At 41.4% G+C, this 23,165-nt stretch overlaps 3 protein-coding genes across 6 annotated transcripts; 1 reads left to right on the top strand and 2 right to left on the bottom strand.

Annotated features, from left to right (window-relative positions):
• Window positions 1-554: 554 nt before the first annotated feature.
• LOC138193226 (ceramide kinase) lies at window positions 555-7,506 on the top strand. The gene is made up of 13 exons (XM_069141126.1): window positions 555-910; window positions 2,059-2,154; window positions 2,401-2,538; window positions 2,687-2,815; window positions 3,015-3,078; window positions 3,176-3,321; window positions 3,402-3,476; window positions 3,584-3,736; window positions 3,997-4,102; window positions 4,952-5,055; window positions 5,856-6,052; window positions 6,130-6,440; window positions 6,600-7,506. The coding sequence occupies exons 1-13, from the start codon at window positions 787-789 to the stop codon at window positions 6,670-6,672; spliced, it is 1,716 nt and encodes a 571-aa protein (XP_068997227.1). The 5' UTR covers window positions 555-786; the 3' UTR covers window positions 6,673-7,506.
• On the bottom strand, window positions 7,412-12,320 carry LOC138193227 (glucose-6-phosphate 1-dehydrogenase-like). Of its 3 annotated transcripts, XM_069141128.1 has the most exons (12): window positions 12,126-12,319; window positions 11,531-11,568; window positions 11,286-11,394; window positions 10,973-11,190; window positions 10,735-10,893; window positions 10,458-10,583; window positions 10,279-10,372; window positions 9,983-10,169; window positions 9,636-9,871; window positions 9,049-9,125; window positions 8,747-8,839; window positions 7,412-8,647 (listed from the first exon to the last, which is right to left on the bottom strand). In XM_069141128.1, exons 1-12 carry the CDS (start codon window positions 12,252-12,254, stop codon window positions 8,557-8,559), a joined length of 1,557 nt encoding a protein of 518 aa, XP_068997229.1. In that variant the 5' UTR covers window positions 12,255-12,319; the 3' UTR covers window positions 7,412-8,556. The 3 variants fall into 3 exon arrangements, with proteins under 3 accessions (XP_068997229.1, XP_068997228.1, XP_068997230.1); XM_069141127.1 differs by having other exon boundaries at window positions 9,636-10,169; window positions 12,126-12,320; XM_069141129.1 differs by lacking the exon at window positions 10,458-10,583.
• A 776-nt stretch (window positions 12,321-13,096) lies between these two features.
• galnt6 (UDP-N-acetyl-alpha-D-galactosamine:polypeptide N-acetylgalactosaminyltransferase 6 (GalNAc-T6)) lies at window positions 13,097-20,978 on the bottom strand. 2 transcript variants are annotated; one of them, XM_069141124.1, is made up of 11 exons: window positions 20,825-20,978; window positions 19,090-19,598; window positions 18,399-18,571; window positions 16,753-16,902; window positions 15,857-16,091; window positions 15,659-15,776; window positions 15,338-15,538; window positions 15,091-15,222; window positions 14,902-15,003; window positions 14,647-14,805; window positions 13,097-13,721 (listed from the first exon to the last, which is right to left on the bottom strand). In XM_069141124.1, the coding sequence occupies exons 2-11, from the start codon at window positions 19,569-19,571 to the stop codon at window positions 13,608-13,610; spliced, it is 1,866 nt and encodes a 621-aa protein (XP_068997225.1). In that variant the 5' UTR covers window positions 19,572-19,598; window positions 20,825-20,978; the 3' UTR covers window positions 13,097-13,607. The 2 variants fall into 2 exon arrangements, with proteins under 2 accessions (XP_068997225.1, XP_068997226.1); XM_069141125.1 differs by lacking the exon at window positions 20,825-20,978 and adding an exon at window positions 19,686-19,742.
• Window positions 20,979-23,165: the final 2,187 nt, after the last annotated feature.

Genomic DNA, 23,165 nt, shown 5'->3' with positions numbered 1-23,165 from the left:
ACTTTTTTTTTTATTACTTTGACATTTTACCCCAGATACAATCAATTTTTTTTAAATGCAACAGCTTCAACTTACACACAAACTCTATGCTGTTTATAATACTCTAAACGCAATTATTCAAAAATAAAACTACACAAAATATATTTGGCTATTATGACTATGTTCTAAAATATAATAAAAAATCGATTTTAAAAGAAATTATCCTCAACTAATCAGAATCAACGCTGTACACACACAGTGTGAAATAGAGTAAAATATAATAGAATTGAGTTTTAAAATTCATGATGTTCCAGTGTTTTTTTGTTTTTTTCATAAGTGAGCTTGTCATTTTGAATGAATGGCTGCCTTTTCCTGCAAGACTATAATGCCTAATATTAGTTGCACTGAATATCTCATAATTTATGTGCCATGGTTGATGTCCACAGTACTTGACATGTAAACTTCCGGAATCCAAACAGCAGCGTAACATGCAAATCAGGCAGGTGTCATCAGGGGGAGGGAATGGAGAGCAAACGGATTTTTTTTTTTTTTTTTTTTCCTTAGGATAACACTCGCAGTGTCTTCAACATGTCAAGGGAATAATGAAAGTGTTTTACGTTCAGCTCGAGCAAAGATGAAAACTTTCACATGTCTGATGAGGACTCTGGTGGACGACTGAGGGCGAGATCAGATTGTCAACCTGCTGCTGGTCCTCTCACAGATGTAAAAGTTGTGCGTGTGAAATGTGATCAGGAAGGTGTTTTGGGACGAGAAAGAGCGATGCTGTGAGAGGAAGCGTTGTTCCAGATGGAGACGGATTTGAAGTTGGAGTCAAGTTTGTGGGTCGGGAGTAAAAGATATCGGGCGGCCCTGACTGGCTGGCATTTCAAATGGACCGAGGTAGATAAGAAGAATCATGATAAGGAAACAGGTAAGTGACTCTGAACTCTCCCAAACTGTCTAATATCCATCTAATGGCGAGATATACCAGAATACAGGCTTATAGTTAAATAAGAGCACCGCAAATGTTTACAATGTTATTACCTTGCTTTTGGGTTTGTTTTCAACTAACTTGACACATATCATTAAATTATGCACACGCAGGGGAATACTTTACAGCATAACACTTGTTTAAAGCCATCCCCATCTGCGTATACTGGCTTGAACAGGATGTTTAACAGGCAATACTGCATTCATCCTTTATAGGCAGCCAAGGAAACACAATAAACAAAAACGTTCATGTAACCCTGCATGTCATTTAGGACTATTACAGGGAGGGAATGCTTCTATTGGGCCTAAAATTGCCTTGTAGAAAACATGAAGAACGAGTTGAACGGCACAAACATGACACCAAACCTGCTGAGGTAGTTTACTGAAAAACACAGGCTCTGGAAAAAACAGACACACACACACACACACACACACACACACACACACACACACACACACACACCTCCTGGCAAGACACTATAGCCTATGTAAGGTTTATCTGGGAAATATCAAACTTTGTTTGTTTTTTCTCAACAGCACAATGCCTCCAATGTATATATATATTTTTTTACCTTCAAACACAATGTGAAGATAAGAAGTGTATAAACAAATCTATAGCACATTCTGATTTATCATACAGGCGTTGCCACTAACGATGACCCCGCTCCTTTAAGGTGCGTCAGAATGCCAGCATGCACAATAGTCCTTTTTCTCACAGCAGACATTTTGGCAGGTGTCCCTAATAACACAAACAATGGCTCAGTTCTGTTCAGGTGTCCCAGTAAGCCAAGACAGTGTGACCCTGCATAAACCACACCAGAATCTGAAGCAGCTGAATAGAATTCGGCTATCTTTGGTTTTATTATTTACACCTGTGCGTTTCCTGCTGTCACGTGTCTTCAGTGAAAAAGGTCTCTAAGACGGCCCTGACTACAGAACAGCTAAATGGGATGTATCTATTATTTATGCTCTTGATTACACCTGTGCATTAACTTCTATGACGAGAAAGAAACACCATCTGTGAGGAAGGTTTACTGTCTTTCCAGGGGTCAAAATGTCCAGTGTGTGTGTGTATGTGTGTGATTCAAGTTTCAGTACCTGTGGCAGAGGTGGTTGGAGTGGAGGAGGGCCGGGTGAAGATCCTGCCCCAGAAGTCCGTTGAGGACACAGACAAAGATTTCACAGGTGGGTTCTCTTTTGAGACTCTCGAGTATCACAAAGGCCGAGGCCACTGTCAACGCTCAGGTTAACAATAACACAACTTAAAGGGAACCAAGTTTTAAATAGGTGAGAGTTTGAACAAGAAGCATACACGTAGAATTACCTCTTACTCCATGGTGGCTTCAAATACGTGCCTGTACTCCCCCGCGGTGCAATGGTTGATGCTGTGGTTTCACAGCGTGTTTGTTTTTAACTTTCATCCACTTCTAGTTTTCTACGTGAAGCGTAGCAGCGGTGGGGGCTCTTATGGGTTGCAATGGAGACTGGGCCGGACCCAGTTCAGCTGCCCCAGTCGGGTCCTCAGAGACCAGTGGACAAAACACCTCAGGACTGCTCTCAAAACTCACAGTAGGGATGGATAATTGGATGAGGCACTCAGCTGACATTACAGCTCTTATGGGCCACTATGTTACTACTAATGTTCAATCATTTTCAAATCCTCCATCAGCTGCATGTCAGAGGATCACCAACCTGTCATATTCCATGTTTCTTTCAGGTCCCTTGCGTCCACATAGACTTTTGGTGTTCATTAACCCGTTTGGAGGAAAGGAAAAAGGAAGACAGATCTACCATACTCTGGTTGCCCCTCTGTTTGAGCTGGCTGGCATCAGCTCTCATGTAATAGGTAAAAGGCTACAAGCAAAGACTTCCTTTATCTGTTTTGAGAGAGGTTAATATGTTACTGATGAAGACTTGATGCTCTTCTGGGTGAAGGGTTATATTTTATCTGACAGAAAGCCTAAAACTGACCCACTTGAGTACAACAAATATAATGAATGAAACCAATTTTCAGTGCGCTTGTGATCATAATACTCATTGTTTAGTGACTGAGCGGGCGAACCAGGCCAGAGACCACCTCCTGAAGAAAGACCTGACAGGCTTTGATGGGTAAGCGCTCTCAGAACCACAGTGTAAATCCTGCATTGTTACAGCTAAGCTTGCTGGGAGTTGTCATAACAGAAGCTCTTGTGTTTGTTTACAACAGTGTGGTGTGTGTGGGCGGGGATGGCATGTTCAGCGAAATACTTCACGGTTTGATCGGGCGCACTCAACAAGAGGCAGGTCTTTGTGAGAATGATCCCGCTGCCACTTTGCAGCCTTGTCCTCTTCATATCGGCATCATCCCTGCAGGTTACTGTGCTGTTCACAAACTGATGGTGATAAATTCAGAGCTGTGATGCACACAATCTGATGTATAATATCTGCTGCAGGTTCCACAGACTGTGTGTGTTTTGCCACAGTGGGAGTGATCGACCCCGTTACTTCTGCTTTGCACATTGTCATTGGTGAGGAAAGATTTTCATTAAAATGAAGCACTTTTGTCAGTTTGGTTAACTTTGAGCTCCATACTGTAACTTGTATGTTCCCCCTGATTTCACACAATACCTCGCAGGAGACTCTCAGCCTTTGGATGTGGGTTCAGTTCATCATGCCTCTGCTCTGGTGCGGTACTCGGTGTCTCTGCTGGGCTACGGCTTCTACGGGGATGTACTGGCTGAGAGTGAAAAACACCGCTGGATGGGACCTCTCAGATATGACTATTCAGGTCTAGACTCATGACTCATTGAGAGAGCGGAGATGACTGTATGCTCAATTGCATTAGATTATCTGTATTTATTTATAGCATGAAGTGAAAAATGTATGATGAAACTATCTTTGATATGACGAGGATGAAAGGCCTTCATGTGACCGATGTGCTCCTTTTTTTAAATAATTTTATGTAACAAACTCGCTGTGTATGTTCTGTTTTGAAAATGTGTGTACGTCTGGTGTTTTTAGCTAACCTAATTGCTCTCCTTTGTCTAGGCACCATGGTGTACCTAAGCAACAGAAGCTACACAGGCGTAGTTCAGTATCTACCAGCAGACCCACTACTCTCCAGCCCCAGAGATAAAACACGCTGCCTCTCAGGGTAAAACACTAACTACTGACAAATAATTACACACAGAACAGTGTTTACACAGCACAGTTAACAATCAATACAACACAAAGACAGAAAAGTGAACACACTAGATTATTCTCTGTATTTTAATTCCATAAAACAGCGTGGGAGTGTCATGTGTTGTGCAGTCTCTACTTCTCCATTTCATAATGTTATTTCCCAAGCACTGAGTATTTATTAGGTTCATGTTATTTCCTCTGTACATTTCAGGTATAACAGAGATTAATTTAACCATGAATTGAGGATCACTGTTCTCTAAACTTCCCGATATGATGGGACTGTGACGTGAAATTGATTTATTACTCACCAATACCACCTTAAGAGTAATGACAAAGAAAAGGTGGCAGCATTGGAAGAAATCCATAGTAACAATTTAAATTGTGAAAAACTTTTACATTTTTTGGGTTACTAATTCATTCTCAGTCTATCTGTGAGTCCTAACTCAAGTTATCCAAAAATGAGGAGGGTTTTAACCTTGTTGTAATCACTAAATCATTTAATAAGAAATAAAGTGCCAGCACCAGTGAAATGGTTCTAATTCACTGTTTGAGACACCGTAGCTGTTACCACCTGCAGCAGGGACTCAGGTGTTTGATGCACCTTAAGGAGGGTAGGAACCATGGCAAGAGGAACTTGATCTTGATGAAAGGTGAGCCTCGGTCTCCTGTCAGAGTGAGCAGTGCCTTAGTCTTTGTCTGAGGCAGCATCTTCTGACTGTCTGCAAATGGTTTATAATGTCCTCATGAACGGGTGTTAAGGTCGAGGAGCTTGTTATTTCACAGAGCAGAGGGTAACGCTTTGTGTTGTGTGTGTTTGTAGGTGCAGTGTGTGCTCCAGAAGCACAGAAGGACTTTTCCCCCACTCTTCAGCTTCAGGCTCCATGTACAGCTCCCACCTCAACAAGTTCAGTGTTGACACAGAAGGTAACAGCACAGACACCATAAATGTATGTGAGGTTTGTGATTTGTATGTTTTAGCTCATTTAGCACCAATCATGTATAATTTAAAGCTGCACGTGCTTACGTCATAGGCTCCGCTGTGGTCTCCTCCGTCACAAGTGATCGCAGTTGTAAAACTGAATAATTGTGGATAAATGAAATAAAAGGCATCACAGCCCTCACAAAAATGACTGGTATTACTGTTAGAATTTTATCCATTTGGTCTGACAATATTTGTAAAATCTAGAAGAGCTGCGTGATTGAAATATTCTCTCCTGATTCAAGCAAGCCTAGTGCTAAAATGGAAATTAGCTAGCTTGGCTGGCAGAGGTCTCTGGTGCTCTGCTCATAGAGCATGGCCAGTTTGCATTTATCCAAGAATGTAACACCAGGCAACAGATGTAAAAAACATCTATACTTTGAGATGTACAGTGATATTTATCTGGCGGTGGAAGGTTCAATCTGCACTATGTGATCGTTTGGGAGGGCCTTGAATATGAAGCCCCACACTATAGCTGTTAATGCAGCCTTTTTGGCTTGTGACCACTTTAAAAGTCACACTGCAACCTCTTGTGAAGTTGTACACTTTTATTTGGATAATGTAAATGAGTCTAAGGTATTTCACTTGAATGAATATTCTAAAACTTAAAAGAACCCTTTTGTACTAGAAATATGCCATTTCTGCTCCCCTATCCTAAAAATCTATTCACGACCATTCAAGTATCTCGCAACTTTTTTTTTTTTTTTTATTGTAGAATCACGTCTCTCTTTCTTTGTCTCTTCAGGTGAGTGGGTGAGTGTGGAGGGCCGTTTCAGGTGTGTGTCTCTCACCTGTATGTCCAGCTCATGTGCTAAGAGTCCTCTGGGCCTCTCTCCCTCTGCTCACCTGGCGGACGGAACAGGGGACCTCATCCTGGTGTGGGACACTCACCCACTGGGCTTCCTCAAGTTCCTCTACAGGCACACAAGCACACAGGACCAGGTACGGGCTTTTCACATGAAAACAAAGCTGGACTGACAAGTTTAAAAACTGCTTGACCCAATCTTTACTTCTCCTAGTTTGACCTGCCATTTGTGGAGGTCCATCGTGTGAAGGCAGTCCGTTTCTACCTGCCAGAAGGCAAAGAGGAAGAACATGAGGAATTTGTGGGGCAGAGTGGCAGTATAGACGAAGAGAGAGGATCTGTGGACACTGTAAGCAGAAACGGGTCTCAGCTACACCTGGCAGAGAGAGTCGTGGAGCAAGAAATGACAAACGAGCAGAAAACAGCAACACCCTTCCTGTGTGGTCTGTGTTGCAGTAAAGCTCCTGCTGTGTCAGTGTGGAATTGCGATGGAGAGATTCTGCCTTTCACCGAGATCCTCTGCAAGTAAGAGAGCAAAACTCTACATGCTGTGTTTTCAGTAATCTCTTACCGTGTATTATCCTCACATGTTATGATATGTCAGGTTAAAAATGAATTAAAGCTCAATTACCTGAGGTACACAAAAATGATTTGTCACTGTTTCACTGTATTCACCTCTCGCAGGATTCATGGCCAGCTGGTGCGTCTGTATGCCAGGGGCATTGAGGACGGAGAAGCCATCAACGGCTGCAGCTAGGAACGAGACAATTGTGAAAGAAGATGCTTCTCACACAAATAGTCTTACCTAAACTTTGGATGATGAGGAAAAAAGTGAAGAATGGACTGAGTATGGGGAGGCTAATTTGTGAATTCACCAAAAGAATAGCCAGCCTTGCAGTCTGTCATGGCCAAAGAGTTCCCTGATATTTCAGGTACTTTTATACATTTTCTAATTGTCATAAGGAAAACAACTATTTATTCGTCGATGTGTTTGTTGAATACCCCTCTTTAAAGAGGACATTATGCTCCTTTTCAGGTTTTTATTTTAATATTCTGCTTCCACTAGAACAGTTATCTATGATTCACAGTTCCTTGTTGATAGACGTATGTGTGGGAAATGTGCTAACCATATAAAAAAAAAAAAAAAATCAAGTGTTCAGAGCTGTTACTTTTTCATACATTTACCTCATTGGCCACCTTTAAAATGAACATCCAACAGTGTAATATTGTATATGTATGACAGAAAATATGTCAAAGTATAATAGGTTCTCTTTAAAAACACAATTGCATACTTGCTAAATTCTACACTTATCTATAGTGCAGGTTTTTTTCTGCACAAAACTCTTTTAACCTGATAATGTATTCAGTGTGTGTGCCAGTTTTTGGTCTGTAAATTTGATCCACATTTTGCCCACATTTGCTTCCAGAGAATAAAGTAAAGGCAAATGACAACAGAAGTTAACAAACAAAAAATATCTTTATACGATAAAGACCTGACTCACTTTATTGTTGTCTACATTAGTTCACCAGTGCTGTTTGTCTTTGACATTAAATATAATCAGCAATAGCTTCCTTGTTTTTAACATGAACAATCATGCCGTTGTAACATTTTATTTTCTTTTAGTTTGACTCAAGCTAATCTGATTTATAAATGAGTAACTTAAAAAAAAATATATATATATATTTTTAAACTTTGCTATGTTCATACTAATGGACCATCAAACTATTATTGAATTTAGTAAATGTGAAAAAAAAATCAAATGAGACGGGAAAGACAGGGAAAGAAGGAAAGTACAACAGTCCCAGAGCTTGTTTAGACACATGTTCGTCCTTTCTGTATTTCCCACAGCCCTCCGAGTACTGGCAGGATCACTGAATGGGCTGTTATTGGTCAGAGTGTGTGAGAAATTGTGTGCATGCATGTGCTATTCCAGTCAGCCCACAGACCTGGTAGAGACAAAGTGACAAGACAACATCAGTTTGATGCAGGCAGCTGATAGAAATCAAACTGATTTTAAAATGTAAAAGAGAAATGTTACAACTCACTCATGCAGTTTTAGAGATTAACAACATGTTATTAAGAGTTATTTACAGTTTTGATTTGAAGTTAAGCTTCAAAAACCTACCTGGAAATTGTTCTTACCTGACGCAGGACATTTTAATGTGTCTTCTATGTGACTGTTATTAAGAGGGCCCTCTGTTGTTACAAACCAGACCAACAAGTCGTCCTGGTTTAATAGTACTTGGTGTGGCTTTATGTGAATCACATTCTACATCATCATAGTTTAGTGATGACTGTAAACAGAGACCTGCTGATGATAAATATTATGCAAGGTGTAGCTCTTCCAGCTCTTCGTGACTGATCATAGGTGTAACAATTCTTTAAAAAAAAGTACAGACAAAAGAGTGATTGATAATTTTAATTAGTCACTTCAGATCGACATGTTAAATCAGGTTGTTAGTTTTTTTTATATTTCAAAATGTATTCTTCTATGATTAGAGGTAAGTCAGTGGTTTCTTTTGTTCATGCAGACAAAATCAAAAGTGCTACAGCAGTGACTCGGGTAAACGTTATTGTTTGTGAACTTTCTTACAGTGGTGTTAATGTTTTAATGTGATTTAATGCCTGTGACGGACAGCATCAGGATGTGTGGGGCTGCACCCACTTGTATGTTCCCTTATAGCGAAAGCCCACCCTCTTCACAAGATCGTCCGCTTCGTTTGGACCACGACTGTGGACACAACAAACAGGAGGAAGAGAAGTGATCACTGAAAAATGTTCATGTGCATCATGAACTGGACTTGTTTCTGTCTCATAAAACACACTTTACCTTCCATATATGTAAGAAATGGGGTTTGCCCTCTCTTTCTCTATTTGGTGGAGGAGTGGGGTGAAGATTCTCCAGGCCTCCCGCAACTCATCGCTGGGACAGAAAGACAAGCAGTTCAAATGGAAATAACTTATTTGTGAACCTTTTTCAAATCTACCACTCAGCTGAGAGCTGAAAAAAATGCAGTGTGAATCAGGTTTATGCTCATATAAAACTCTTGAACGCAAGAGACACAAGGAGATAAGTTTGAAAATGTTTGCATCTTTTCTCAAAGAACTTCAACAGCAAATGATGCTACCAACCTGCGGACAAAGTGCATCTGATTTCCACAGAAGACATCCAGTATCAGTCGCTCATAAGCATCTGGGAGCTTCACATTCTGCAAATAGATGGCAGCTGTTGAAAATTACTTGAATGCTTATTTCAGGTTCAGTGACCAACATTAATTACACAAGGATGAGTCCTTCATGATATTCCACTATATCAGTGTAAACAAGAAGAACTACACCCTCAGCCTTTATATTATATTTCTTGGCATTATATTATATTATCCATCCATCTATTATCTATACCCACTTTATCCTGTGCAGGGACAAGGGGGAGGGATTGGAGGGCATCTCAGCTGATATAATACATATTTAGTAAACGTAATTAATCTCATCTCAACATCTTCACATGAATTTTACATTCAAAAATTAACAGCATTAGTTTTACTTAAATTGAAATTAAAAATTGTGATCAATGTATATCAAGAATCAATTGACATTTGCATTGCTGACAATAACTAAGTTAACACACTAACAATACAAACTTGATTATTTTTAGACTGATAGTTGGACATGAATGATTGATTACAGTGAATACTTGGAGTTACATAAGGCTATAGCACCTTGTATCTGCTCTTGTAGGTGAGGTCCAGCTCAGTCTCCTCAGGGCTGAAGTAAACCCCCGGCCTCTTGGTCATCATCTTCAAGTAAATGGCTTCGTCTGGCTGCACACGCACCACCAACTCGTTCCTCTGACAGCGCTCACCAAAGATGTCTCCTGGCACGTCAGTGAACTGCAGGCGAACCTCTGCTTTCCTCTCATTTAGAGCTTTACCGCAACGCAGAATGAAAGGAACTCCTGAGGGATGGATGGATGGACAGGTAGAAAAGCAGAGAAAAATCAGTGGTGCTGTCATAAAATGTTGACTAAAAGACGAAAAAGAAACAAAGAGCTGGAATAAAGCCTCACCATCCCATCTTTCATTCTGGACATAGAGCACTGTGGTGGCGAAAGTTGGTGTGCAGGAGCCTTTTGGTACAGTGGGATCGTCAAGGTAACCCAGTTTGGACTGACCCTCCCCCTTGGGGTCACCGACATACTGGCCAAGCACCACATCAGACACTGCAACAGGAGCTATACACTTCAACACCTTCACCTGCAGCACAATGAAAAAAGTTAGTAAAAAAAAAACGCAGGACAATGAGATTACAATGACCTGATAATCTCATTATTGAAGACAAATTCCTGTTAATTCCTGGCGTTACCTTCTCATCCCTCACGTCATCTGGATTGATGGAAGCAGGTTTCTCCATTGCAACCAAACACAGCATCTGAAGGAGATGGTTCTGCATGACATCTCTACATAAAGAGAAATCAGTGTTTCAAGTTTCCATTGTGACAGCAACAGTTTTTTCCACATCTGTCTGAATACACGGTCTCTCACCGAATGATACCAAAGTCATCAAAGTACCCTCCACGGCCCTGAGTGCCAAAGGGCTCCTTGAAGGTGAGGACCACACAGGCCACACTGTTCCTGTTCCATATGGGTCCAAAAATACGATTTCCAAACCTTGAAGTGAGAGAATAAAACACTTCTGAAACTAAACAAAGAATGGAGATATAGTGGAATGAGTACTTTGTAAATTTTGCTATCCTCTGTGACAACCTTTAGGTTTATAGCTGTGATAAAGTATTAAAAATGTGTATGTTGAGCTTCTTACCTGAGCACCATGAAGTTCTGCACCATCTCTTTCCCCAGGTAGTGATCTATACGGTAGATTTGGTCCTCGGTGAACATGGAGGAGAGGTGGGCTGACAGCTCCTGTGAGCTCTGCAGGTCACGACCAAAGGGCTTTTCAACAATGACCCTGTTCCAACCTCTGCCACAAACAAAGCTGATTTTAATAATGCGATCAAAAAGCATGTTCATGCGTCTTTAGAGACTGAACAGATACTAACTTGCTGCTCATGCAGTGGTTTCTGATGTTTGTGCTGACATGGTGGTAGACACTAGGTGGCAGAGCCAGGTAAAAAAGTCGGTTGCCGTCAGCTCCCCCGGGCAGAGATGACAAATGGCTGTCGAGTTGGTCAAAGGAGCTGCTATCATCATACCTGCCGCTCAGGTAGGTGTTCCTACTGAAGAAGACTGATAGACAGTCCCTCTCTTCATCAGTGACCTGGGGGAAATATGGAAAATAATTCCTCAAAACACACTCTGAACAATCCACAATCTTGTTTCAGAGAGCCAAACAAGGAGCCTTAAATGCAACACCTTCATATGAGGCAGACATGCTGCCTTGATGTCCCCGACCGTCAGGTTAGACCGGGCATAACCCACAAAGTGTGTGTTGTCTGGTAGCAGGCCATCTCTGAAGAGCCACCTAAAGAGGGACAGAGTCAGTCAAAAGCAGTGAATCAGAACACTTTGACCAAAGGTCAAACTCCAAATAATATGAGGGCACCAACAATCTCAAAGCAACTCTGTCGTCACTGTGTGTGTTGCAATCCTTCACTCACCATAAAGTTGGATAGATCTTCTTTCTAGCAAGATCTCCCTGTGAAAATAATACAATAAACGACACAGAACTGATCATTAACTTCTCTTGCTAATCACAGTGACAGAGTCCAAAGAGTAAGTACATTTTGGAAAAAAAAAACAGTCACAGTGGAGTGAGAGGATCTGCTGAGTAATATGAGATAAAAAACTAACCAGAGATTTTCAAAGAACTTGGATCACACACTTCGAGCAGGATTCCTTTGGAATTTGTTCCTAGCTCAACACTACGAACAGTCAAAATGTTTTTGCTCCATAATGATCCCCTTTTACTGGCGCTTGACAAATGAAATAGTAGATGCAGCACATTTCAGTTAACATGTGCTCATTCCCTGGCCTTCATTCTCCGATTACCACACTTCAATATTGCCCAGTGAATTGTTCTGCAGTGAGGCTTTGTGTCACCTCTGTTGGGCCCCTTTCACTTCAAACACTCCACTAAAACTGTTTGGAATTTGTTAAGTCTAAAAGGGAGATGTGACAATAGAGCAAACAAGAGATCTTTAAACTGTTAGAAATGGAAATTATATTAGTAAGAACTTCGGAGTTTGTACTCACAGACGCTCCCAGGATGATGAATACGTGTGTGCTAGAATGACGTGACTGCTCCTCTCCATAGAGCTCCCTCCTGAGCTGTCCAAACACCTCAGAGCGAGTCAAAGGCTCGGCGCTCATCTTGTGGTCCATCTGCTCTCAGTCTGTCCCTACTGTGAACACCTATTTCCCTATGGCTACCTGACACACATTGTGTGGTGAAATTTCAGTTGTCCTCCTTGCCTTGCAGAAAAACTCAGCCACTCTCTGCTGCCACCTATTGTTGCAAAGAAAAAAAATGCCCTCATGTCAAGTACAACTCAACATGAGTTGTACTCAGCCCCTATATAGTTCAGCAGGTTGTGTGTATGGTACACATTATAAATATCTATAGTACTCGCATTCCATCAGATCTGGGTTGGACATCCTGCCCATTTACTTTCACGTTCAACCCACATCTCAGGTCTTTTCAGATGAGGCTACAATTTGCCAGGAATGTTTTCTTGCTCCTAAACTAGTTCTTGAGTAAATGTTGCGCAAACATTAACAGGTACCTCTGACAAAGTCTTAACACTTTGTTTGCAGAGAGAGTTCTTAACAGGACATAAACTCTGGCGTGGTAGTTGACACAGGTTGTAAATTGAATCATTAATCTTGTCACGTTTCCAGGCTGGTGACTTAACGCCTCTGTGGCTTGAAATCCCAATGATTTAATATTTGGATAATATTTAAAACGACTTTTTGTGGTGGTTACTGAACCACCACAAAAAGTCGTTAAGTTGGTCATTCCTTCAGGAAATAGTGCACTTCATCAATCAATACTGACCAAAACCAAGGTTAACCATAAAAGGAAAGTTCTAACACTATAATAAATTCAGTACTGTATACACAATGTAATTGACCATGACTAACCAAAGACATTAGTAATAAATCCAATATTTACCAATGAAACCTTCAGAAATGGTGTTCTAGAAAACTTATGGTACAACAAATATTCATCATTTATTGTACACAAATGATCATTGATCAAATAAGACAGAATTTCTTATTTAAAAATCAAACATCTCTCACTCTTTGTGCATATTGTTACCTTTTTAACATTCACCGTCAGACAGCATCTGTCATTATTTGTTACTCTCCAAGCTGGAGTGTAAATGCAGTGAATTACGAACATTGCCATTCAAAGCCTTTTCATGTTTAGCTTTGCCACAATGAAGCTGCTGCTCCTAAATGCAAAGTCCACACTCTGTCTGAAGATCCCCAGCCACCGTCAAATGTCCATCTTGAGCTTCTTTCATAAATAAATTTAAAATGAGTTAAGACCAACCCGAAGGTTTTCAACAGATGTGACTGTCTTTCCTTAGTCCACCTTTCATTGTCCATTCAGTACGGCCAAATGTCCAAAGCTCCACAGCTACTGCATCAATGTTGATCTGGCTTCTCGGTGCCGAGTCTGAGGAGGGGGACACAAGGTTCCAGGGGTCACCTGATGTGCAGCCTCGGAGGTCAGCTGAAGGTCCAGTGCTGATAGAGATCAGCAGCATTACAGTGGTCCATCTGAATCTGGGCTCCTTTCAGCTGTAAACATTTCCCACTGCTAGGATTCTTCAGAAGATTTTGCTGGAGATTAACATCAGACAAAAAGAGAATCAATAGCAAAGCTTAAATCAATAAATAAATACACTTCATAACATTTGTATGTATTCAACAAAGAATGGTTAAATGAATAGTTTGACATAGGAGAGGGAAATTCCCCTTATTTTTGGAGTTTGATGAGAAAATCACTCATGTCTGTCTGGTACATATTGAGCTAAAGCCAGTAGCTAGTTAGCTTAGCTTAGCATACAGGCCTCACCTGGAAACATTTTGAGTGTATAACACACTTACAACAACTACAAGTATCTAGATGGTGTTCTCATAACCAAAAAATTAAGTATGAAATGCTGGACACTTCTCACACTTGATGGTTGCTATCTACGTAGTAAAAGGGGCAAGACCACAAACTTATTTTTAAATTGTGGTGGCAAGTAAAGCTGCAGCTGTTGTGGAACGCCACAATATATCGATGTTACACACGTCCGGACAAAAATGTTTATTTTTTTATTAAGTAGCAATATACTGTCGATGAATATAAACCATCCGTATATTTATTGTGTGTATGAAACAGAGAATGAAAATAGCCAAATCGAGCCGACAGTTATGCAGGTGATTCATTTAAACGTTACATCCATTTCTGGTAATTTCACAACAGCCGTGTGCATTCTTAGACAGCATGCAAGAGGCTTATAAGCCACAATGTTTTTGCTGGTTGCACTGACTTTCCAGACTGCACACTGGTTGTACAGCAATCTCGAGGTGACAAGCAGAAACAAGAAGGTGGCATTTTTTTCCATGTTTTAAGTCACTTTAGTAGACATAGCTAACTGGCAGATAGCTGTAGCTTTAAATTAAACAGACAGATATGATCATGTTATCTATCCTGAAAGCAAATAAATACATTTGCCAAAAATGTTAAAGTTTTGCTGTTGTCCCAAGTCCTCCTCACCTCTGTGAAGACCCACTCCTGTTGTGGTGTCAAACTGGTACCCTTCCCCTTCAGATGGCACAGCTCAATCTTCACTGGCTCTGACTGGGCCGCTGCATGAAGACACAGCTGCTTTCCAATGTTATGACGCAACTCCTTATGAGATGAATATTCAAAGTACTGGAAGACACAATCATCAAGTTAGATCCAAACTGCCTCAGCAGGCATTCAACTATCTTCAGTTCTTAATTTTACACCGAGTCATGGTTTCTGTACCTGGTTGCCTCCCATGTTGTGACACTGATACATGATCACGGGTTTACCTCCGTGATTGGTCTCACCGACATCCAGGCAGGTTTGAGACCCTGAGTTTCTAATCTGGTGCAAACATGAGCACACAATAACAGTGAGATACAGTCACAGTTGCAGCGTGCTATATCTTTGCTATTCACAAACTTGACTCACTGCTCCAAATTTCTCAGGGGCTAAGTCTGGAATGAAGGCTTCTGGGTAAACTGTGTTTAGGTACCACGTGAAGTTCTTGCACTGAAGATTCTCTCTCAGTTTCAGGCGTTCAGAAATATCCCCATACTTGTGCTATAACAGTGAGAAAGGGTATAAACAATTAAATTAATATATATCAACTTGTTGCATCAGTCAAAATGTGTCATGGGAATGGTCATAAACTCGCACTGCATCCTTGAAAACAGACCTCACTGGCCATAACAGCAGCATTCTTGTTGCGGCGATAGAAGATTTTCTTATAGTCGTCCATCCAGACTTCCGCCAGGCGCACTTGGTTGCGAGTGATGACTTCTGTGCCCTTGGGGAAGGTGTGGGGACTCTTGGTGCGGAAGACGTGGCCCACCAGAGAACAAGGGAGGATCTCTAGCTGACCCCCACACTGCCACACCTGGGAATCACATATGACACGGTTAGAAGGCTAGATTCAGACTCAAACTTAAATCATCACAGGGACACTTATTAACTAATATGTGGAACTGTGACAGCATAGACAGACACAGAAGCTGACCCTGAATGACATTTCCACATTTTCTCCGCCCCAGATCTCCATCTTGTCGTCGTATGTTCCAATTTGTTCAAAGTACTTCTTCGACACTGAGAAGAGACCACCGGCAAAAGTAGGCGTCCTGACGTTTGCAGACACAAAAGCATTAGGCATTTAAATGATTCAGGATGTTCAAAGTGAAACCAACATGATCCTTCTTACTTTACAGGGTAGGTTTCATCCTTGCGCAGCTTCTTTGCATCCTCAGGGATCGCCTCCCAGCCAAACGTCAGGCTCCAGTCGAAGTTGCCTCGGTTGAAAGCACGGTTTGAGGCCACAGGTTTATGGAACTGAAAGTTGTTCAGGTCAATGGTGCTTATTTCTGGACTGACCACTGCAGTGGGCTCCTCAACAATGCGGGCCAACAGTGGCTCCAGCCAACCATGAAAACACTCACCTAAACAGGGAGAAAGAGAACGGGATAACGTCAATGTAAAATTTTAATTACTGCAAATATTCAGGATCATAGCTCAGTATCACAGGTGCTGGTATTATGCTAAGCAGAATATTTTGTAAAAAGAGGCAATTATTTATGAATTTGTTTGTGTCAGTATCGTCACAGATATTAAGAGCAAAGTACTTTAATATATCTCCGTTGGTAGAATTGTTGGACTAAAATAAATAGAACTCAAACAAGCAAGTGAAGAAAAGTGGAGGATATAAAAAGTAACTCAACATAAGAAGAATATTTTAGAGAATAGATTTTTTTATTCTACAAATGAAATTGATAAAGTGCCTCAAATCAGGCACTCCCTAATTACAGGTTCGTTTTCTGACTAAATACAGATATCTGCTTCAAGTATGTTATAACTAACCCCCCTCATTTTCCAGTATTAACTGGCTGTAAAAGATATTTAGAGTGAATTTATTCATGCAAACGATTTTTACTAATAAGCATCATGTGAGGGCGAAGGTAGTTTTCAGTGGTCCAAAAACATGACAAATGATGGATGGATCTCAAAAGTGTATAAGAAAATTAATCATAAAATAATCTTGATCATTTTGCCAAAGTCAATGTATTGTTGTTGTGATGTTTGCGTGTGTGTGTGTTTCCTCACAGTGTGCATCAAGGAAGGTGAGAACTTCCCCCTGAGCAATACTGGCACCCAGCAGCCTGGCTGTGATGAGGCCCTTCCTCTCCACCTGCCTCACGACCCGGACAATCTTCAGCTGACGCACATACTCCTCCAGTTGGCTCTTCAGATGCTCTGCGGAGATAAAACATCACGTGAGTCTCGTCTTGTCTCGATTTAAAACAAAAGCCGTCTTACGTGGCTTCCAAAGTGTACTGAGGGCAGAGCTTGACATCACTGTTGTCAGCGCGACAAACTTTAAACTTAGTGGTCAGTGAAATAACTCGGCCTGGTGTTTCATGAAGCACCTCACTGTCCCCGAGAAGAACAAGTTAAACATTCATCACATTTATACCCAGGAGACGACTGTCAGAAGAAATAGCAATGAAGTGGAAACGCTGCTGGTAAAACTGGGTCACACTTCCCCTCTTAGCACTTTTACAACCACAATCAACGCCACATGTTTCTCACAAGTTTCGGTTTGAATGAATCTACAAACCACATGCCTTGAACGGTAGGGGAGAAAGCTGTTGCTCTTGTAGCCAAAAGACAAGTTTGAATACAGTAGGAAACGTTTAAATACACGTGAGAGTTAGGTTACGACAGAAATAACTGAAAAAAAAAATATTTCAAGCTCAGCCACTGAATATTGTCTATAAAAAAAAAAAAGACGTACTGACGTTTCTGATAATACATGTGGCTGTGTGCATGACTATCTATGATCACTCAAAATCATTCACTCAAGAGGGGTGGTCGGTGTAACAGTAAATGTTATGGAGTGTGTATTCAAGGTGTGAAAACAGAGCTGATAAATCACTGAATGAATTACATCTGCAGTGATCAGTATTTTAAAAGGCAATGCACTCTCTTAGGTTCTCTTGGCAAAAGGACTGAAATGATGGGATTAAATTAGATTCAACCTGCCAGTGAATATGTAACAGCAACATGTAACAGTACATGCAGTTTAGCAAAATAGTACATACAGAAGAACTGATACACAGGTGGGGTACTTTGATTAACAAATGACATAACTTGAGCATATGCGGATTTTCTCTGCTGTACCATGTGTACAACATATTTAAAAAAAAAAAACCTAAAACACAAGAGCTTCCTGGTGATTTTCTTCCATGTCTATTATTTACAACAAGTGTCAGTGTTCATGTCAAACATCACATTAAATTATTTTTGTATTTATATTAAAAAAAAATAACATTTCGATTTGTAAAGCAAAACTAATGCAGTACCCATTGGAAATATGGTATTATTGCCTGGCTTGTGGTATTAAGTAAGTTACGTTTATTTATATAGGACTTTTCACACACTGTCATTGCTGTGTATCTTTCTTGAGAACAGCTCACTACGGACATAGGTGAAGACATGCTGAAATACTCATTTCATGAATTAAATTATATAAATTTTCAATATTTAAAAGCAAAATAAATATTGTTTGCATCAACTGTTGCTCAGAAACTACTGGTATTGCATACTATTACTCACCTGTAGCGTAGCTTTGGCAGCTCACGTTTCACTTTCCCTCACACAAGCAATAAAACTGAACTCTAAGCCTCTAATTGTCTATTGTTAGACAATTGCTTCACCATTGAAGCAAGGTCATGTTTTTTTCCCCCCACCTGCAATACTGGCATCATCTACCAAGATGATTTCTTTGAGCATGGCGGCAGGGGACGTGTGCAGGACGCTGTAGACCGTCCTGAGGAGTGTGGACCAAGCCTCGTTGTGGAAGACTATAATGACACTGGTCGTTGGCAGAGGTGGACAGCGACGAAACTTCCTCTCCACACACCTGGGCGAGGTGAGCCACGTCAGAACAGACGGAGAGACAAAGAAGTGAGTGAGAGGTATATCTGATGAAATGAAAGTCACAGAAGGTCTTGCAGAGACACACATAACACACCATAAGGCTGCTCACCAACACTGAATAGCTCAGTGTGCGACATTCACTCACTATCAGCTCGTATTTAAAAGCCACTTGGAGAAAAATGTCTCAAGGCCTGTGAGGGTGCACAGATATCAAGATGGACAAACATTTTCAGTTAATGAAGGTATTTAAAACACCAATAATGCCTCAGTCTGAAATATCTTGTGTATTGCATGCTGTGTGTGTTTGAATGGTCACACTCTGATTAGACTTTTTAACTAAGTGAATTTTTTTTAAAGAACATGAATGTAATAATTTACCTCCCTGAACACGACCCCGGCTGGAATGCAAGGTATTATCTGGCCTGTGTACATTTCAGCATACTTGTTGATAAAACAGTGATAAGTCAACTATGATGTATTTTTCTGAGAACATGCACTTACTCCAAAGGCCTCGTGTCATCCCCAAGATTACGGCTGAGTGAGATTCGGTCACTGGCAAACTGGTTGAAACAGTGTCGTGTCATGCCGTCCTCCTTCTCCTTCTCCTCCTCTGGGGTCATGTGGTCCTTTTGAAATGCCTTCCCACCTGCCCCGGGGCTTTGGGGGTCCTGAGGCGGCCTCTCTAGGTGAGGTTTGAGCTCAGCCTGAGTGTAAAATCCAGTGGGGCAGTTGACGTCCTGAGTGGGCTGCTCCTGCACCGGTGGAGGCTGCGGAGCTCTGATCTGGAAGCCAATGTTGTGGACAGCCTCTCGGACCATCACCAACACTTTGTCCTTCTTGTCCACCAGCTCCTGCAGCCAGGGGTCCCCGCCAGGCGAAGAGCCAACATCCCTCTGGAGAACCACTAGGACCACCATGAAGAGAGTTCCCCCAAGGAGCACCAGTTTTACGGGGGACATTCGCCGGCGTAGAAACAGCCGCATGTTTCAGAAAGGGTGTTGCTCTTCAGGCTGTGAAACAGACAAGAAGAAAAATTCTGTACAAACTGGCTGACCTGAAGGTATACCGCCTAACACACGCTCCTCTGTAACCTTTACCTGCCTTTTCTTGCTACACAATCGCTGAGCTATTCCTGTAGTAAAAGTAAAAGACAAGCATGAGAAAAATCCCTCAAAACTGGTTTGTGCGTCCATGCAAGTGTCATAGCAGCTGGTGATCTAGCCAACCCTGCACCTCCTCCCTAGCCGTCTCTTTAGGAAACAGTCCCGCAGGGCAGGTACAGAGAACAGGGAGGAGGGGAGTGTGAACAAACACACCACACCTCTGAGTACACACCTGAATTCACCTGCTGCGGCCAAGGTCCTCCAGGACCCATGTGGCAGCAGGTGAGCTGTGACACTGCAGGCTCCACCTGCAACTGCTAGTTAATAAGTGACACACAACGCCTTGCTTAGACATCTGTCATCTGCAGCAGGAAGTACACTTGGCTACGTGGAGCATGACACAACCATAACTTCACCCAGCATTGGCACAATAGGAGGCGGTTTCCTGCAATGTGAAACAGGATATAATTGCAATGCAGGACATCTACGTGTCCTTAGGTGATCACTGTTCAGCAAGAGACTCACTCTTACTTGGTCATAATTAATTAACTTCATTCTCAAGCCAGCTGCCTTCATAATTCAGGAAGATACTTTTTGTATTCCAGAGGATGGAAACAAACAGACGCTCTGGGTTGTCTAATGGACATCCACAGTCATGAAGACAAGGGAATAGGAAGGAAACTATTCAAATCACACATACAGATAAAATCAATGTTATGTGGGCATGTACATCTGAACATCAAAAAATACAGTTGTGCCACACAAGTTAGTTTATTTTTTTCAGGGAAGGGCATAACAGGAAAAAACACATTACTCGTACAGCTTTAAAATAACTTGTGGCAGAAGTGGACAGACTGTAGTCAGACAACAGACAAGAGTCCGTCAGCAAAACGCATGAATGAAAGAGGAAGAGTTGGTTGCACACATCCTGCTTTTACTTGGCCCATTCAGGGCCGTTCAAAACTTGAAACATCACGCGAGGATAAACCTTATCTTATCTTATCTTTTTTCAAAACCGAATTAAAAATCACATAGTTGTCAAATAAATATCTAACAATCAGGGGTACAAATGTCACGAGACACGTGCAGATGGATAATAACGACTTTCGACTTTCTGAAATACCGTCTCTTACCTAAAACTGAGGAGCAGTCGTCGTCTACACCTGTTCCGGCTGGCCTGGTATTTCTCTGACTGGATGTGAAGCTGTCAAGTGTTCACGCTTCGGCCTTTCCAGTTCTCTGAAGTTGTGAGACAGGAATTTACAGAGGACCGGACTCCCGGCTTTTGCTTTCAACCCAACAGGTGCCATTTGTTCAAATAATTAGTTAGAGTGAGTCCCCTGGTGGCCGCTTGCGTCCTGAACGTCCGTGCATTACGTTAAAGGCGGATTTATAATGGAAACAGCAGGAGCTCCTGGAGATGTTATACAATTTCAAACAAATAACCCCCCAAAAATAACGTAATATAATACATACTAATAGTTATATAACATATAAACATATGAAGATATATATATTTCTTTGAGTCACATCTTTTGTTATTTTTCCGCACTTTGAAATACATATTTCTACAGTATCGTGGTTCTTGAGTGCAGTAGCTGTTCCTCTGATTGCACTCTTCTCAAATGTCGTTCCTATAATCTGCCGGAGTTTCTCTTAATTTGGCGGTCCAGCCCCTCATGCTCTTATCACCACAGGGGCCACTTTGGACTGAACCTCCCACATCTATATCTATTGTTCCTTCAATCCATCCCTGGTGCTTTTTGACCTTCTTATGCTCCTCCCCCCCCCGCCCCCCCTCCCGATGATACGATCAGGTTTGCCACATCTATCACCACTGCTATCTTCTGCGCTTTGTTAACCATCACTATGTGGTTGGTCGGCCAGCAGCTGCTTGTCAGTCTGGAACTCGTCCCACAGGATCTCAGCTCTTATTTTTTTTTTTATTTTTTTTTTTAAATAATTTTGTTATTAATTGCAACACAAAAAGACAATCCACGAAGGGAATAACACAAAGACAATAAGAGCAGTCAATAACAATAAGAACAGTCAATACAGTTATAGTTTGTGTTAGGTGTTGTGTGAGTTGATGTTAATATGCTGTTGGTGTTAGTGTAGCCTTTGTGCTTGTGCGTGTGTATGTGTTTACTAAGCAGTCAGTCTAAGTTTGGTGTGAGTGTGCTTAAATTATGATTGTGGATATGCAAAGAAAACTAAAGTAAGATAACAGGATAGATGGGATCAAGTTTGTGAGAAATGAATGAGAGATGACCAAACTGACTGAGGTTCTCTTGCGGAATTTTTGATGGAGGATGATCAATTTTCCATAGAGAGGAAATGTTTTTTTCCAGTGTGTAATGTGTATGATGTTCCTTGATTTCCAAGTTCATGAGGATAGTTTTCTTCGCAATAGTTAGGGCCACAAGGAGCAATCTACTGTTTGTTTTATTCAGTTTGATTGTTGATAGGTCACCTAGTAAACAGAGTGGGGAGGGGGGGAGGAGGAATCGTGGCAATGACTGTGATTTTTTTCCAAAAGTGATTAATGGGTGTGCAGTGCCAGGTGGTGTGAATGTAGCTATCCTGACTGTTTTTACGTGCAATGTGAACAGATATCTGATGAAAATCCCATTTAAAAAATGTTTTTGCCCAGTATAATGAATTATTGATTATCTTATATTGTATGAGTTGAAGGATGGCGTTTTTTGCCATGAAGTAGATGTTTTTGCAAATTTGGATCCAGAAGTTGGCATCAGGATTAATGGACAGGTCTTGTTCCCATTTTATTGACGGTATGGATAACATAGTGTCGGACTGTAAAATGATTCTGTATATTTTGTAAAGGAGCTGTTTTGAAGAAGTGATGTTAATTAATTCTGAGGTAGAGGGAGGAAGATGTAGATTGGATGGGGGTGGGGGTATGGGTTGGGGTCATTGTGAATAAGTAGGTTATTTTAGGGAGTATTGTCATTTTAATGGTCGCTATTCTGCCCATAATGGATAGTGGAAAGTTCATCCTGCGGAGGAGGTTGTCATTTATTGTTTTAAGTAGTGGAGTGAAGTTGAGTCTGTACAGCTCTGACAGCCTGGGGGAAATATTAATACCCAAGTATGTGATGTTACCTGGATCTCAGCTCTTCTGTTCTCAGCCACTTTCAGTAGTGTGTCCCATAGGATCCTCTAACCCCTTACCATTATCCCAGCCACTTTGGCTATGTATCTCAGTATATGCTGTCTGGGCTTGCATCTTATATCCTGCTACTCTGAGCTGGGCTGTCTCAGGGGTATCTCTGCACAGGCTGCACCTTGCGCATGCCTCTATGGATCTGATGCCTGGGGCCTGTTCTTGTGCTGCCACCATCCGAGCCTCTGTACCAGCCTTTTCAGCCACTGCTAGGATTTCTTGATGTCAGCCACTTCTCTATCTGCCGATGTTACATCCCAGGGTAACATTAGTGCTTTTTCATCAGGGAT

Source organism: Embiotoca jacksoni, unplaced genomic scaffold, assembly GCF_022577435.1.
Source record: "Embiotoca jacksoni isolate LCO1_2020_lvr unplaced genomic scaffold, fEmbJac1.0.p SCAF_9, whole genome shotgun sequence".
Taxonomy (NCBI): Eukaryota; Metazoa; Chordata; class Actinopteri; family Embiotocidae; genus Embiotoca; species Embiotoca jacksoni.
The sequence above is the reverse complement of the archived record's forward strand: the minus strand, read 5'-3'. Positions and strand labels throughout refer to the sequence as shown.

Bases quoted from the DNA above. Each gene is read 5' to 3' on its own strand.
- LOC138193226 (XM_069141126.1), top strand. From the start codon at position 787: ATGGAGACGGATTTGAAGTTGGAGTCAAGTTTGTGGGTCGGGAGTAAA. The intron at 911-2,058 runs GTAAGTGACTCT...GTGTGATTCAAG, and splicing joins GAATCATGATAAGGAAACAG to TTTCAGTACCTGTGGCAGAG. The intron at 6,441-6,599 runs GTAAGAGAGCAA...CACCTCTCGCAG, and splicing joins TTCACCGAGATCCTCTGCAA to GATTCATGGCCAGCTGGTGC.
- LOC138193227 (XM_069141127.1), bottom strand. From the start codon at position 12,254: ATGGACCACAAGATGAGCGCCGAGCCTTTGACTCGCTCTGAGGTGTTT. The intron at 10,894-10,972 runs GTTAGTATCTGT...TGTTTGTGGCAG, and splicing joins AACCACTGCATGAGCAGCAA to AGGTTGGAACAGGGTCATTG. The intron at 8,648-8,746 runs GTAAAGTGTGTT...TTGTGTCCACAG, and splicing joins ATTTCTTACATATATGGAAG to TCGTGGTCCAAACGAAGCGG.
- galnt6 (XM_069141124.1), bottom strand. From the start codon at position 19,571: ATGCGGCTGTTTCTACGCCGGCGAATGTCCCCCGTAAAACTGGTGCTC. The intron at 16,092-16,752 runs GTGAGGAAACAC...CTCCCTGTTTAG, and splicing joins CACCTTCCTTGATGCACACT to GTGAGTGTTTTCATGGTTGG. The intron at 13,722-14,646 runs GTGAGGAGGACT...GTTAATCTCCAG, and splicing joins AGGAGTGGGTCTTCACAGAG to CAAAATCTTCTGAAGAATCC.